Raw genomic sequence first — 17,332 nt, 5'->3', positions numbered from 1 at the left:
AAATTCAATTATGAAGCAGAAGCACTAGTATGCACTACTGCTATCTTAACAAGTACAGAAAAATCTATGAAATAGTAGCTTCTGCTTTTAATGAACCTTATTTCATTTGCATATAGACGCAAGGTGCAGAAAATGTTTGGTTTTGCCTGCCAATCATAAATACAGCCTCTTCACACTTGCTGATTTGCATCATTGTGAAGCTGTCCTGGACTCGCTCACTAGCAATTATCCTGTTTTTTTTCTCCGTCTCACCATAAACATACACCCACAAGTCATTGTGTAATTTAGACGCAGCCCCTATACTTTAGGCTCAAAAACAAACCTGATGCCTGTGTAAATATTTAGTCCACACAGGTGTGATTTAACTTGACAGGGGAGAAACTCCCGGTGCGGTTGCTCCTTCCTTCTTTTAAGTTAATTGGAGCTTGATCATTGATTTTGGCTGGTATGTTGGTAACAGAAGTGTTTGTGCTACAAGGCAGTGAATATTAACAACCGTACCCCCTAAAGGCAGCCCGGTGTGACTGCGTGATTGACAGGCCGGCCTCTTCTGCATAAATAAGGACTTTTTGCGCCTCGATCTCTTCAGAGAGCTGAATCCCAGGGCTGGGAAACTCTTCCCTCTTGCATGACAAACAGAACAACATCTCCGATTGCAAACAAGGCTGGGCTCCCTGAAGGAAGGCTGTTTTGATGAAGGATCTCATTTAGTGCTTCGGAGGCACGGCTGTATCGTGCATCGTGAGGTGGTTTAGTTAGCCTGCGGCTGTCAGACACGGCCTACAGGACTTGGGGTTTCTCAGTCTCACCATTGATTTGGAGTGAAATAGCATAAACGTGCCGTTTTAGAAGTGTGCCCCTGCCATGCTGATGCAGGGCCAGGCCAGACTGTCAGAGTCTGATTACTGATCAGCATGGGCAGGCTGACAGGGAGCAGGGCTTTGGGTTCACTTTAATTATGTTCTGTCCACCTGACTAACCTTCAGCCGTCAAGCTCAGAAGGTATCCTCCTCCTCCAAGCTCTCTCTCTCTTTTTTGCCTTTAAGAAAAACTGTTTGTTATTGCTGTCCTTCTCTGTTTAAATCGTTCGTTGTGGTCTAAAGGTTCTTGAGTCAATAACGTGGCCATTTTTGTCTGCATCTATTAATCTATTCAAAAATACACTGACAAGGCAATTCATACACAATCTGACTCAAATGCACCAATTTTATGATGAGCATGTTTTTAATTTCTGAATTAAAATGCATTTTTGTGGGGCTTAGGTTTTAGGGTGACACAACTATCCTGATATCACAGTGATGGAAAACACCTAAAATACTTTAAAAGAAGTAATATTTATTTATTTATATATAAAACTGCTTTCCTGCTTTATTATTTTATTACATTTTTAAAGCCTTGTGGTATGACGAACATACAGAAAAAATATAGAAAACAGGAAATGATATCATAGAGAAGACCCCTGCAGACACTCATGACTTTAAGACCCTCAAGGTCAGTAAGTCTCTTAAAATAACAGGATATATGACATGCTTACTTGTTGAAAATTGTATAAAAGTTTTTCTATTTGAAACCAACATGAATGCAAAGTGCATTTTTTAAGATCTTGGCACATGTTTTAAACTAGATTTTTCATACTTCTTTCATACACTAGGTGTGTCCGAAATCGCATACTGATTTAACATTGCAAAAGGTTTATTCAAAACTTAAAAAAACAAAAACTGAGAAAAAAAAACTGAATAGAAAAACAAATAGGTTTTTTTTATTTGTATAACACACTCCAATAATCTTTGTTTTATTTTCAACTTCAAAACATTTTTTTATTATTGTCATATGACTAACAGCATCACTAGTGTTGTTTTACTGTCATTCTGAACTGTTCTTATGGGATGAAAAATTTCCTTATATTTTTCGCCTGTTTTATGAATACAATGAATTCAGACTACGAAATGCTATGAATTACTACTCATTTCATATACTGGTTTTCACCTACTATACAGAAGGTAAGGGATTGTCTCAAATTCTCTTTGATGTATAAAAACATTGTGCCCTCGCATAGTATGCCATCTTACTATTGTTGTCACACTGTTGAGGTCTAGTCATTACAGTCATGCACTATGAAAAAGCTTTGTTATCCACAGCTCAAAGTTCGCTCTTACGGCTTCCTCGACCTCTAGCTCTCTTTTTTTTCTCAATGTCATCTGTCTCCTTCCATTTGTACTTTGAACAGTGGCCTGCGGTGGAATGGTGAAGAACGCGACTCTTGGCCGCATTGTGTCCCCTGGTTTCCCTGGCAACTACAGCAACAACCTGACCTGCCACTGGGTGCTGGAGGCTCCTGAAGGTGAACGGCTGCACGTGCACTTCGAGAAGGTGGCCCTCGCGGAAGACGATGACAGGTCCGTCCCAGTCAACTCACTCAGTGCTCGGCTATTATTCACTAATTAGTCATCTGATGTTCAAAGAGACAGTTGGAGAAGCTCCGAGTGTCTCTTCACAGTGCCGTCACACTCTAAATGTGACGCTGCTCTTCAGGGCATTATCTGCTACGGCGAGAGCGAGGCATGATAGGAACAGCTGCGAGTGTGTGAGTGAAAGTGGATGAAAGTTTCTGAGATCAGACACTTGCTCTCCTTTAAAATAATTTAGAATAATCAAATCCCCTCGTGAAGTCGCGGAGAGAGAGATTAGAGCCCACTCCGGGGCCTCAGGAGGAGGATTAATTTATTTTTATTAGCAGTATCCACTTTTTCTGCAGGCTTTGCTAACAAATAGACTTTTAATGAGGTCACTTGCTGCTCAGCTATTCAAAATCATATCAGGCAATTATTATGCAAACTGCCAAAAGACAGTACTAGAAATCAGGGGAACGTTTGCTGCCAAACAGATACTGTTGAGAGATTCCTTGTTTTGAACCGAACTAAACCCCTCTGTTCTGTTTATGTCTGCAGGTTTCTGATTAAAAACGGCAACCACATCGATTCGCCGATTTTGTACGACTCGTACGAGGTGGAATACCTTCCTAACGAGGGAATCGTTAGTTCCGCCAGACATCTCTTTGTGGAGTTTACGACGGATGGTTTCGGCACCAACACGGGATATGCCATCAGATATGAAGGTATGGACCAACAAGAATTACTAATTTTCAACGTTTCTGTTTATATGAACCCTAAATGTTGCAGTCACAATGATATAGTTCGTTTACATCTGCATTACAAGTATTCAAACAAAACAGTTCTCGGTTATAAGTGCCATTTTTGCCATGATGACAATGCCATGTGTGTCAGAAGAGCTTTTTTTAGGAAATGTTTACCAAATAAATCTCCTCCACTGACCAGTTCGTAAGACTTGAGACAAAAACACACACACGTTCGTAAGAGTTAAATGGATAGTTCACCCAAAAAAAGAAAAAATTCTGTCATTAATTACTCATCCTTGTGTCATTCCAAACCCATAAAACCTTTGTTCCTCTTAATTCGGAATATAAATTAAGATAATTTTTTTATAAAATCTGAGAGCTTTCTGACCATGCATAGACAGCAATGCAACTACCATGTTCAAGGACCAGAAAGGTAGTGAGGACATTGTTAAAATAGTGACATCAGTGATTCAACCGTAACATTAAGAAGCAATGTGAATACTTCTTGTTCGCAAAGAAAACTAAATTAATGACTTTATTCAACAATTACGTTTCTTCGCGTTCACGAGAGTACCACGACGCGTGAATGTGCATCGAAGACTAACATGGAAGAGAAGAAATAAAATTCTTCATAAAATTGAGGTTGAATCATTGATGTCACATGGACTGTTTTAACAATGTCCTAACTACTTTTCTGGGCCTTGAGCATGCCAGTTGCGTTGCTGTCTATGCAGGGTCAGAAAGCTCTTGTGAGTTTTCATCACAAATATTTTGATGAACGAAGATCTTTCAGGTTTAATTAATTACAGAATTGTTTGAATTTTTTCAATTTCATTTTTGGGTAAACTATCCCTTTAAAGCATATGTAAACACACACAGCATGTCCAAAAGGTATTTTTGAAAGTGATTGAGAAAAAAAGTTGGATTCCAGCTTAACAGGATGTCGTAATAATGAGGACTTGATAGCAGCCAGCATCTTTTCTAATCCATCCTCCTCTGGTTTGTCTCTGAGCTGGGCCGTACACGGTGACGGTTACCAAGTTCAAACATTGTTTGAAGAACACGTGTCCTCTACAGAGCCTGAGGGCTGTGATGGAGACAAAGTGCGTACCTTCCGGCACATTGCCCTTGTTGCTTCGATTCACACCAAAGATCTGTTTTCCCATGTGCCTTGCTAAACACTCTTTAGATTCCTGGCTCAAATGAGATTTATTCAGATTAAATTAAATGGAAATCGAATGAAGCGGGCAAATGCAACCCGACAATGTCATTAAAATGAGTTTTAAATGGACACTCAGAGCCTTTTTTCTTTTCTTTTTTTTTTTACAGAAATTGCATTCCTATTCCCTCTGACAGGTCAGTCGAACATGTGCAGTTGCATTTGTTCACAGGGATGTCAGGCACACCTCAGGACCTCCCAGTCATTATCCGGCGAGATCAATCTAATCTCATTTACCATGCCACAATCCGATTATGCTATCTACAATATACTAATGTGCCTTCACGGCAACCTGTAACAATTCTGCTTGTCTTCTCACGCTCCAGATGCCTCTCTGAATTTCACACCAGCCAGGCTGCTCAGGTTTTAATAGTCTTTCTGATTGAAGTGCCACTCTCCTTTTTCTGCCGTCATAAACAAAATGGATCTGATTTTATCAATTTCAGTAGACTAGCAAAAGCATTGATCCGGAACTCTGTGGTTGTTGAGAGGCCACGTGTGGAATACTCAGTCCTCTGAAGGCCTTGTAAACCATAATCATGTAAATCTATGTAGTAATTGCAGTTGAATAGAATAGTTTTATTTGTGCGTATTTGCTGAAATAAATGATTTTCAGAGCCTTACCATAATTTTTAGTAACTTTTATAGCTAAAGTTTCTCTTTCATACTTTAAATGTTACTGATCAAATGTTATATATATATATATATATATATATATGTATGTTTTTTTTTTTTTTTTTATCACCAAGGCTGCATTCATTTAATCAACATACAGTAAAGACAGCACTAATGTGAGATTATACAATTTAAATGTTTTCTATTTTAAGATATTTTAAAGTGTAATCTATTACTGTGATGCAAAGCTGAATTGAACATTGAACAAAAGTTTGAGATATTGTTGGAGATCTCTTTGAAAACTCTAATTAAAAACTCTAAAAATCTTTCTTACCATTTAATCTAATTGCTGCCTGGGAGAAATAACTGAGACATTAAAGAGATTTAATCTGTTTATTCCTTCCTATTGGGACTTCACTCATAGCAATAACATAAAATGCACATAAATTATGCACCTTCTGGAACATATTACTATTATTTCCATATAAATCTGACGTTATGTTGATACCATCTTATATAATGACTGTTTCTATGCTTTTAAGAGAGCAAGAATCAACTAATGATTAAAATGACTCATTTCTACTTCTTTTAGAGAACGGAGCCAGATGAAGCCAAAGATGAATAATGCAAATGTGTCTGGGGAAGGGGAAGGGGGTGAAAACAGTTGCTGTAATTGGCAGAATCTCCTGTGTTTATTAAACAGAGAGCGAGGCTGAACGTAAAGCTGAATGTGGGTAGTCTAATCTAGCTCACGCTTGAATGAGGCCGGACCCGGAGGGATATCAAAGCCACTGTTTATCCATAGTCAGAACATCCTCATCTTAAGTCTCCTCCTCTCGCTCTAATCTCTATTCTACATTCTCAGACGAGAACAACAACCAATAACGGTTCAGCCAGGCGTGACGGTTTGTTGTTTCCCTGAGTGAGTTTGTTCATTCACATTTCACATTTATTCACGTTGTCGGGCAGTCTCTCTTCCTTTTATGCCGTAAATGGCCTTGCAAGTCTGGCTAAGGATGATTAACTAACAATCTCCTTCCAAGGGCAACCCGAAACCTTGGGTTTGTGTCCAGGAAGATTATGATTGGTGGGAAAGTAAAACGCTGCACATTGCTTTAGCAGACAAATTCTTTTAGTCTGCCATCCTAAAACACTTATAGATTCCGTGTTGTCCTCGGCCTTTCGGACAAAATTATTTTGTGAAGCGGTTAAAGGCTGAGCCGAGCCGACTGGTTGTCTATGTGTTTTAAGCTCTTCTGAAATCAGATGTTTGGTGATAGTGTTTGGACTGTGATGTGCGTCTCGGAGCAGGTGATTTATGGTGTGTCCTCTCAGCTTTTGCAGCAGGGCACTGCTACGAGCCGTTCGTCAAGTACGGCAACTTCACCACCACTGACAGCACCTACGCTGTGGGCACGGTCGTGGAGTTCACCTGTGACCCAGGATACACCCTGGAGCAGGGCTCTGTTATCATCGAGTGCATGGATCCCAGCAACCCTCAATGGAACGAAACTGAGCCCGCCTGCAGAGGTGTGTGGAAATGTTTGCATATGCATGTGTGCCAGGGTTGGGCCAAATTCAGAACTTTCAATTCATGAGAGTGAATGTGAATCTGTCCGTAAGGCTTGTAAACTTTCAAACTTCACGGCCTTTTTTTTCCCCAAAAACTTTGTCAAGTCAACATATTTGTCTTTATCTATATTCTTCTTCCTTTAAAATTGAATTCAAATTCAAATTGCAAGAATCTGCAATTCTGTTTGTAACCAATTATACAAATTCAGAATTTGTATAATTCTGAATGGCACATGACCCTAATTTGTACACTCTGGGTTGAATTTACTAAAATGTTATTTTAATAACAATATTTATTTATTTTAAATATATTTATGTTAATATTTATGTAATAATATTTTAATTTAAAAAATATTTTAATAAAGTAAAAATGTACTTATTAATGACTGTAATATTAATTAATTTAATAAAAGCAACAACAACAATGCTAACAATATTATTATTCATTTTTGTCATTGTAATATTTATTGAGATTTCTTTTCTCTTGTTCATGGCTGCAGTTGTTCATCAAAAGATGATAGAAAATTTACTACAATTTTAACCATATTTTAGCATAAAAATGTGCAATATATTTACTAAGCATCTCCATACCAGTTTCTTTGTGCACTGTATGTACTAGCAAATGTCATCACACTCTTTTTTTTAAAGTCGTGATTAAATGGAAGTAGCGACAGATCTTTTCATCTGCTTTGTGACATGCTAGAAAGAATTCTGTCATTTTGCTGGAACATTGAAATTGCATTACAGGGTAAAAATTTAAATACAAATAAAACATGTACACAATTTAATCAGTAACGTACATTTAGAAAAAAAGATAAAGTGAATTTTCATTTCATGACGACTTTCTTTTTATTTCAGTAATCATATTTTATTTAGATGTAGATATTCTTAATATCAAATGCACCTTATTCGTAAAAGTAAGTGCTATTAGCTTTGCAGATTTTTTTTTTCTAAAAAAATATTTAAAAATTATATTTATAAATATGTTTATATTAATATTAATATAATCATATTTTAATATTAAGTAAAAAATATATATATATTTATTGATATTTTTTTTTGTTTTTCTCTTGTTCATGGCTGCAGATGTTCATCAAAAGTTGACAAAAAAAAATCATGACAAACAGCATCATAACAAGCTATGTATCCAGATGCATTGATTTAGCTCATTTGCTTAACGAATCAGGTGCTAAAATAACACAACATGCAACGTGCATGTGCAAATACTGTAAATATCACATTTGATTCTTGAATTCTCTCCTCTATGTTCACACGTGAGAGTATATGTGTAGGCTATACATTTGTGTATTTTTGTGTATAATATGCATTAGTTAGCTGCTGAAGAGCTCTACAGGCATCATGTGCAGGTACAGTAAAAACCCCTCACATCCTTTTAGTGCCTTTTCTATGTAATCCACTACATCCTGTGTCACCTGGATGGGTTTCAGACACTTAGCCACAGTCACGCGCCTAAAGCAGCACTAAAAGCATTAAGCCATGGAGGCTAGTAGCAGGTGCGCAGAGCCGAGGAATGTGAGAGAATACCTCACTCACATAGCCCCGATTCCACCCCCACCTACACACTACACACAGTGCCATCTTATCTGACCCGTTGCTCAAGTACATTTCTCTAGCTTCACAATAGAGTTTGGATTGAAAGGATTTAATCGTACTGACTTCAGCAGAGGGTCAAGACAACCGCTTTTCCATTTGAAAATGTGCTTACAACCAGCTAAGCCAGTTTAGTGGTGTGAAAAAGGGGAAAATGAAAATAGGAAGTTGTTTATTAAACCGGCCTCAAGTTGTTTATTAATCCGGTTGGAATTTTTCATTTATACCCCAGTTGGATTAATCCAGACCTTGACCTCTGTTCCAGAGCTGGGGGTCACCTATGCAACAAATTGGGATACAAAATTCCAGAACTTTTCAAAATGTGTTGCTTTTGTATAACCATCAATGTTGTTATTGTTAGGTTGTTTAATCTTAAAACTGAGTAAAAAAAATTAGGTTGAAGTATTAAAAATCCTGAAATAAATAAATAAATTAGAAATATAAAATAATAAAAATGACAAGGGCATAAAAATAATCACTGAAACGTACAATAAAACTATAATGAAATTTAAAAAAATAAAATGTAATAACAAAAGTAACTGATAACATTAATTTTATTTGTTTATTCATTTATTTATTTATTTTTACTTGGTAATTTATTTATTTATTTTTATTGTATTTGTTCATAAATTGTTCATGTTTTGCTAATAAAGGTCTTTTTTAAATGGAAAAAAAAGCATTTTGAATATATTTGTTCATCTTTGCATTTCTTTCTGACCTCTTTTTTCCCTCTCTTTGGTTGCATTGCAGCGGTTTGCAGTGGAGAGATCACAGATTCAGCTGGGGTGGTGTTGTCTCCTAACTGGCCTGAGGCCTATGATAAAGGTCAGGACTGCATCTGGGGGATCCATGTTGAAGAAGACAAGAGGATCATGTTAGACATCCAAGTGTACGTCAAAGTGAATGACATATTCACACATTATCCCACAGAAAACTTACATAGTCCTCACAGTTTTGAGAGAGATCTGTATCTGCCAGCCAGGACTTCTGTTCCACTATGATGTCTATCTTATATAATTTAAACATGGGGAAATAAATTGCATTATATTGTAGGACTGCATGATTAATCGAAACAAAACTGAAATCACTGTCAGCTTAGTACGATTGTCAAACCATAAAGGTTTCTATTTTTTATTTTTTTTTAAATATATATAATATATATATATAAAGTAAAAAGTCGTGACGTATTGTCAAGTATGGTGACCCATACTCGAAATTGGTGCTCTGCCTTTAACCCATCCAAGTGCACACACACAGCAGTGAGTAGTGAACAAATCCACACACACACACACACACACACACACACACCGTGAACACACACCCGGAGCAGTGGGCAGCCATGCTGCGGCGCCCGGGGAGCAGTTGGGGGTTCGGTGCCTTGCTCAAGGGCACCTCAGTCGTGGTATTGAGGGTGGAGAGAGCGCTGGACATTCACTCCCCCCACCTACAATCCCTGCCGGCCGGGGACTCGAACCCGCAACCTTTCGATTACGAGTCCAATTCTCTAACCATTAGGCCACGACTTCCCCGATATCTAACACATTGTTGATCAAATGACAGCTCTAGTTGTACCATGTATGTGGGCAAAATGATCCAGACTTATTTATATTCTCCCAAAATCTCTGCGTTTGACCTCTCCAGAGTTTTTAATGTATCATCACTAGAGAATGCAACCGATACATCTGCTGCATGCTTTACTCACACTGAGATAAGTGTGGTTCAAATCCACTGTGGCTTCATCAAGACCTTTCAGCACACTCCCTTCATACCCATCAGTCTCTAACTGTAGATTTCTACAGACTCTAACTCGTATCACCATGGGGCCTCCTTTCTGCTGGGTTTGTCCTTGATGTGGCTGAGATTGCATCGCAGTTACAAATTCTGGTGCTTTGCGTCATCTGCTCCCCACTGACCGATTCGGCTCCATTCTGCTCTCACTGTCCAAATGAAACACCCTTCATATCACTCTGGGCATTTTGTGAGATTTCTGTTGAACTGCGACGACCTAGATCTCAAAGACCTCGATTGGCTTTTCTGAAGATCTCCCAGAGCATACATCTTTAAAGCACTGACACAACAGCACAGCTTTCTTTCAAATGTACTCTAAACTCTTTGAGAATAAACCCAAAAACAAGTTGAATTTCTCTGCGTTGCATCAATAATTCCTGTGATCAGTGTGGCACAGCGCTTCCTTAGTGGCTCCTGCTGTCAGCCAAGTTCTCAAAGACAAGATAGCTGTTGCTTAGCTTTATGCTGAATTTAATTGAGGGGTCATCGGAGAGGTTGAGTGTATCTGTAAATTGCGGTTAACATCACATCAGGTTTACTCAGTTCGCACTCCCTGCCAAATGCAGTCAAACTGCGCTGGCGGGGAGATTGAAAGATGGCAAACGAGAGAGAGTTATTTTCTCTGCAGATGCTCGTGGAGGAAAAGACTTGAACTGCTTGGAGATACAAGCTAGATCAACACTGTCCTGTCACAGAGAAAAATACTATTTTCCAAAACCTATTAAGATGGCTATAGAGGTGGCATTTCCAAGGCGTCATCAATGCAAAAGCTGTGCCAATAGGCAACTTAATTATTTGACATCTCAGAACACCTAATTTTAACCAAAAATATATTTATGTAGTGTCATATGTACATTTCACAGAGAATTCACTCCCAGCAAGCTCACAACCTAACCCAAGATGGCTTATGCTCATAAAGGCTACATTTATTTGGCAAAACGGTATTATCGTAAAATATTATTACAATTTAAAATAACTGTTTTCCATTTGTATATGCTTTAAAATTTAAATTATTTATGTAAAGATTCATTTTTATTAGCCAGTGTTGCACGATCCTTCAGAAATCTTTCCAGTAGGATATGCTTAATATAGACATCTCTTCTTATTATGAATGTTAGAAATGTTTGTGCTGCTTAATGTTTTTGTGGAAACATTGATACATTTTGTTCAGGATTATATGATGAATATGAAGTTCAAAAGAACAGCATTTACGTGAAAAATATTTTTTGTAACATTATAAATGTCCTTACAGTCACTTTTGACCAATTGAATGCACCGCTACTTATTTAAACAATTTAATATGTTTTAAAAAATAAACTTACTGACCCCAAACCTTTGAGCAGCAGCTATAATTTAATGTTAAAATTAATACTATTATTTATATTTTTGTTCTTTTTGAATTTTATACTGTATTAAAGCACCAAGCTAACACTAAGTCTAGCTATTTGTGTGGTGTATAGAGTTGCTGCTGATGAAGAGTGCTTCAAAACAATATGACTATGAGTTAGGATGCCTTGCTAGACAGTATACAGCTAACTAGGTTTTGGAACAGAGTTTGAGAGTCAGCTCTGAAAGAGAGTGGCAAATGGGGAGTTGAAAAAAGAGGGCAGATGGAGGGGCATGTTGTGCATAAAGAGGATGCAGAAGTGGGATGCACATTGCACAAAGGTTAATAACAAACTCAACAGAACAACAATTATTTTATTGGATGTTTTTATGAATGTGAAATCAATTATGTGAGCAGAGAAACAAGTGTTGAGTGTGATTGTGCCGTCAGGTGAGGTGCGGAACATGAGGCCCGGCTGTGTCAGACCCAGATAGATTATTCATGCATTCAATAATTTGGCTGCCTTAATTAAGATTCACTAATTTGCATATGGTTCCTTTCGCATTTGTCATGTTTTCTCTCTCTCTCTCTCTCTCTCTCTCGTTGCGAGTGTCCCGGCTGCAGTGCAACATTGTGCGGCTGTGTAATAAATGACATACTGGATGTTTTGCTGGAGATGCAGTCAACATAATTAATTTTCCATTTATTTTGTAGTGGAGGTAATGGAGGGAGATGGTGAGTTTTCGTTTTTCCTGCTGGTGAGGATGAGGCCACGTGTTTCTACATGAGGTCCAGATGTCTTGAGACAGATGTACTGATGGATATTTGCTGATGTAGATATTTGCCCTGTTTATACCTGATATTAACATCTGATTTGGATTGAAAAGAGGTTGGACGAGACTAAATACTGGTACAAAAGGGATCCAAAATTTTGATTCATATACATGCAACGATCAGACTGTTTTTGTTTTTTGTTTATTGAAGCAAGGGACTTGTAATTAGCTTGAACATATAATGTGAACATTAGCATAGCCTCAGAAATAAAAAAAAACTAAACAAAATAACATCCATAATAATGGCCAGGTGTATTTTGTTTTTTCTTGTGATTTCATAACTTGATAATCTTAATATCAGGTGTACATATTTGATTGAGCAGCAGAGGAACATGGGTGAATTGGTCATGGTGTGTTTGGAGTCATTCTGATATGCGGCGAAGCCCATGCATTCCCCACCCTTATAATTTTCAAATGACCAAATTTATCAAAGGACATATGGGACATTATCAGCCAGGCACATCAAGTGAGACATATAGGGAAGGAAAATGAGTGAGGAGGGAGCCAACCACAGCTGTTCAGCCCAGAGAGCCTGAGAGAGAGAGACTAATAACAAATCTTCTAGCGCTAGTGCGCACACTTTTAATATTTTGCTGTCCTTACATTCTTGCATGCATCTTCTTACAAGCAATCATTGACCCACCACAGGTCCTTATTGCTACGTAGGTGTCCTGCAGAGCCCTTTGGTTGCAATGGAATCATTGGTACTGTAATACCAGGGCCCGGGCCTCTGCTGGAGGCTCATTATGGGTCCGTAAGAACATTTTAGCCCGATAATGAATATGCACCCACTCCTCCATAATCATTCATCAATGTACGGCGCACTCCCAATTACCTGAGAACGTGGGGCTTAATGAAGGCTGATGAATTCATTTAGCAGGGAGGGTTTCTCACGCTGAATGTGCTGGGCCATGAATCGGAGGAAAAGGGGAGAGAGGTGCACAGGTGACAGCTGGCACACCTGCACACAGTCTTTCATAGACTTAGCTGCACAGCAGGGAATGCTGGATATATCAGAGCCAGTCAAAGTCCGGGATTCCCATGAGTGCTAGAGCCCTCTACTGGAGTTGTAGTGCACAGCTGTGCAAGACCGATATGATTTAAGTAGGATGTATTTACCTTCCTGCCTTAGCCCTCAAAAATGTGTGTGTGTGTGTGTGTGTGTGTGTGTGTGTGTGTGTATATGTATGTATGTATATATATAAGTATATATAAGTGCTGTCAACCGATCAAAAATGTATCACTTTAATCACAGTCATGGACTGTGATTAATCACGATTAATCGCACATTTAAAATACTAGGATTTACCTGTAAATGTGATATAAAAAAATGCATGACAAACTAGTTTAAGGAAACAGAACCTTTCACACCTCCGCCAGGTATGAGACATAATCCTTATTTTTATTCTTTTGTTTTTTTCCAGCCATTATCAGCCTTTATACTGGCAATAAAACGTTTACCAAGCCACGATCGCTTCAATCCCAGTATACATTTACCCGACTATTATCAAAAGTATTTCTAAATGAATACAACAAAACATTTTCTTGCGACCTTACAAGCAGTATTATGACAAAATGCATTATGAAGAAGAATTGGACCTGTTCTGCAGGTGCATTAGAGCTAACATTAGCATCATGCTACATAAAACAATTTATGAGATTAATAGTTCACTTTTACTCAGAACTTACTTTAAACCACCATCGAGTGTTTGTAATAACTTCCTTTTGCGACCACATGTGTATATATACACTTTGGGCGGCCGCGGTACATTATAAAAGTAGCCCAAAAAAAACGCAACCCAAGGCTCTGTAATTTTTCCCACAACTGTATTTTCAAAATAGCCCAATTGTGCGGGAAAACCGTGACCCTTCAAACATTGGTTCGCTGTAAACCTTATCACATATGAGTGTATATCTCTCGTGCACTCTCTCTCTCTCTCTCTCTCTCTCTCTCTCTCGGACACACTCGCTCTCTCTCTCTCTCCGCGTTCGCTTCACTTTTGTCTGGCCCGCCTCATAATTACACAATCCCTGCGTCCCAATGTGCATACTATCCACCCTATCTGCCCTAAATAGTATTGAAATTTAGAATGGATAGTGTGCACATTGAGACGCAGGCAATAACCTTCCATGCTGCGATGACGGCAAGAAGTTGGGGTCAAACCTTTTCAAACAATTAATTTGCGTTAAAAAAATATTAACGCGTAAAATGTTTTAGATTAATCGCATGCGTTAACGCGTTAACGTTGACAGCCCTAATATATAATATATATATATATATATATATATATATATAATAGAACTTTTATTATATATATGTATAGTCAATTATTTGTCAGAAAGTTCCAAGCAAAAATACTGAACCATTGAACATTCTCTGAGCTACATGGAATAGAGGTGTTTCATTCTTAAAGGGGTCATCGGATGCCCATTTTCCACAAGTTGATATGATTATTTAGGGTCTTAATGAAAATTCTATAACATACTTTGGTTAAAATTTGTCAATGGTAGTATAAAAACACCTTCTTGACCCTGTTTTCATCAAGCCGTTTTTTAGTTTATGTTGCTTTAAATGCTAATGAGCTCTGCTCGCCTCGCCCCTCTCTTCTGTGGGGTGATGAGCAGTACTGTTTACTTTAGTCGCGAAACTGGCTAACTAGCACGTTATTAGGAAAGGCGATTTGCAAAGATTCATAAAAAACGTTATACTCACTGGATCACGAATGATTCGCGCGAACATGATTTCTGACGCATGTAGGCAGATCGGGGATCAGTGCATTCACTTCAAAGTGAAAGTAACGTTAATCAGCGGCATTAATAAACGTTCAATGGCTCAGATGTCGGGAGTAAATGATTACTGCTTTATTCATTATTACATCCAACAACAAAACAGCTCAATTGCTCAATCGGAGACATTCTTGTCTTCCCCTGCACCACACAGGGGTAAAACGGCCTTGTCAATCAACTATCGTGGGGAGGGGCCTCTACAGAACTACATCATTCTGACAGGAAGCTCAGAACAGCCTGATTTGAGAGAGAGGATTTTAAAATGGGGATTTAAAAAAAAACACTGGGCAGATAAGTTTTATCTTTATAGGGTTGATGTGTACACACACTTCCAAAACACATTCGTTCAAACAACTTGAAAAATGAATTTTGCATCCGATGACCCCTTTAAGTGAATTTGTGTGTTTGAACTAAATGGTTAAGTTAATAATTCAATGACTCACTAATATAGATAATCACTAATAATAGTCATTTGTTTCATTCATAAATGAATCATATATATATATTTTTTAACAAATCTGTTGAATAAATGGTTCAAATGACTCACAATAACCATGTAACCAGCAGAAAGAGTCGCTGACACCATCTAGCACTGTTAACAAATTAATATATAAAGTGTATACAAATTGTGTAGATGTTTGAGAACAGTGATGCAAAAGTGTATATATTTTCTAGAATGAACTACCTACCAAATATATTATTGCATTCATAGTTAGTTGCATTTAATTATGCCAGTAATTATTAGAAAAAATGTAATGCTATTAATTATGGCCCGTACATAAATTCTGAGAATACCTGCTGTTGGACGACCTTCCTGTTTTTGTTGTTTCTGGACTTTATTTGATCCATGTCTAATGGAATCACTATTGGAAGTGCAATGCGAAACATACAGATTTGTTGATATGTTCTGTTCATAAATCTCATATTTAGCAGCCTTTTCTTGTAATGCATCAGTATTTGAATCAATTTAAATGAGATGTAGTAATGACTGACCATGAGCTGTTGATTTGTTTATGATGGTTTCTCTCATTTTCTCCTGCATTTGGCTTTGAGTTTACAGTTGGCTTGGCTGCAGAGCTCTGTGTGGTGGTTGCGTGCACCTCAGAGAGTCACAGCCTTTAGCAGGCTGGTAATAAATCAAGGCTGTCTCATCCCCCCAGGCACAGAGCCAGAAGCCAGACCAATATTTAACTTTCTAATTAAAGAAGAACTCTGCAAAAACAGAGGAACTAATTTCTCTCCTTTATTTGAGAAGGCATCATCCTCTATAAGTCTCTCTGGAAATGTTGACAATCCAAATGAAGATTTAGTCTCTTCTGTTTGACTGGATTTTCCCAGTGCCAACATTGTACAGCTTTTCATCCAGCAGTAACTGGAGCTTATCCACCTTCATCTCAGGAAAGTCCTGTGTTAATTTGCTGCCTCTGTCCAGTGTCCATTTTAAACAAATGGCTGTGGACTAAAGGCCAATCCAGAATCTCTTGTGGCTGCGCAACGGATTTTATTCCATGTAGAATCGCTCCAGCAGACTAACATACATGCCTACAGAAAATTCTAATAGTTTTTATCAGGTAATATTAAAAGTAGTAGTATTAATTTTGTATTTGTAATTTAGTATTTTAAATTAGTCTTAGTCCTGTGTCAAATGTACGTTTTAGTTATTATCATATTTAGTCAAAATAGTCAGGTTTAGTTGACTAAATGTCTGAGCATTTTAGTGTAGTTTTAGTCAATGAAAACGTAGTCCCATTTTCGTCATGCTACAGTATTTAACAGTTAAACTGATATATATATATATATATACATACAGTGATGTGAAAAAGTGTTGGCCCCCTTCCTGCTTTTTTATTTTATTGCATGTTTGTCAAACTTTAATTTTTCAGATCATCAAACAAATTTAAATATTAATCAAAGATAACACAAGTAAACACAACATGCAGTTTTTAAATGAAGGGTTTTTTTTTTATGAAGGGAAAACTAAATCCAAACCCACATGGCCCTGTGTGGAAAAGTGTTTGCCCCCCTCCCCGTTAAAACATAACTGTGGTTTATCACACCTGAGTTCAGTTTCTCTAGCCACACCCAGGCCTGATTACTGCCACACCTGTTCGCAATCAAGAAATCACTTAAATAGGACCTGCCTGACCAAAAGATCCTCAAAAGCTACACATCATGTTGAGATCCAAAGTAATTCAGGAACAAATGAGAAAGAAAGTTGAGATCTATCAGTCTGGAAAAGGTTATAAAGCCATTTCTAAAGCGTTGGGACTCCAGCGAACCACAGTGAGAGCCATTATCCACAAATGGCGAAAACATGGAACAGTGGGGAACCTTCCCAGGAGTGGCCGGCTGACCAAAATTTCCCCAAGAGCGCAGCGACGACTCATCCAAGAGGTCACAAAAGACCCCACAACAACATCTAAAGAACTGCAGACCTCACTTGC

The 17,332-nt window shown here is 37.9% G+C and overlaps 1 protein-coding gene across 3 annotated transcripts in view; it reads left to right on the top strand.

The window, feature by feature from the left end:
• LOC306854327 (seizure protein 6-like) overlaps positions 1-17,332 on the top strand; it is a gene marked incomplete at its 5' end in the record, with an annotated part of 225,332 nt that overhangs the window by 194,415 nt on the left and 13,585 nt on the right. For all 3 annotated transcript variants that reach the window (XM_079392238.1, XM_079392237.1, XM_079392239.1), the window contains 4 exons: positions 2,228-2,396; positions 2,949-3,115; positions 6,306-6,500; positions 8,904-9,042. In XM_079392238.1, the coding sequence (XP_079248364.1) occupies positions 2,228-2,396; positions 2,949-3,115; positions 6,306-6,500; positions 8,904-9,042 (670 nt within the window). The remainder of the gene's footprint in view (positions 1-2,227; positions 2,397-2,948; positions 3,116-6,305; positions 6,501-8,903; positions 9,043-17,332) is intronic.

The sequence above is a fragment of the Barbus barbus genome (assembly GCF_936440315.1).
Source record: "Barbus barbus genome assembly, chromosome: 34".
NCBI classification, from domain to species: Eukaryota; Metazoa; Chordata; class Actinopteri; order Cypriniformes; family Cyprinidae; genus Barbus; species Barbus barbus.
The sequence above is the reverse complement of the archived record's forward strand: the minus strand, read 5'-3'. Positions and strand labels throughout refer to the sequence as shown.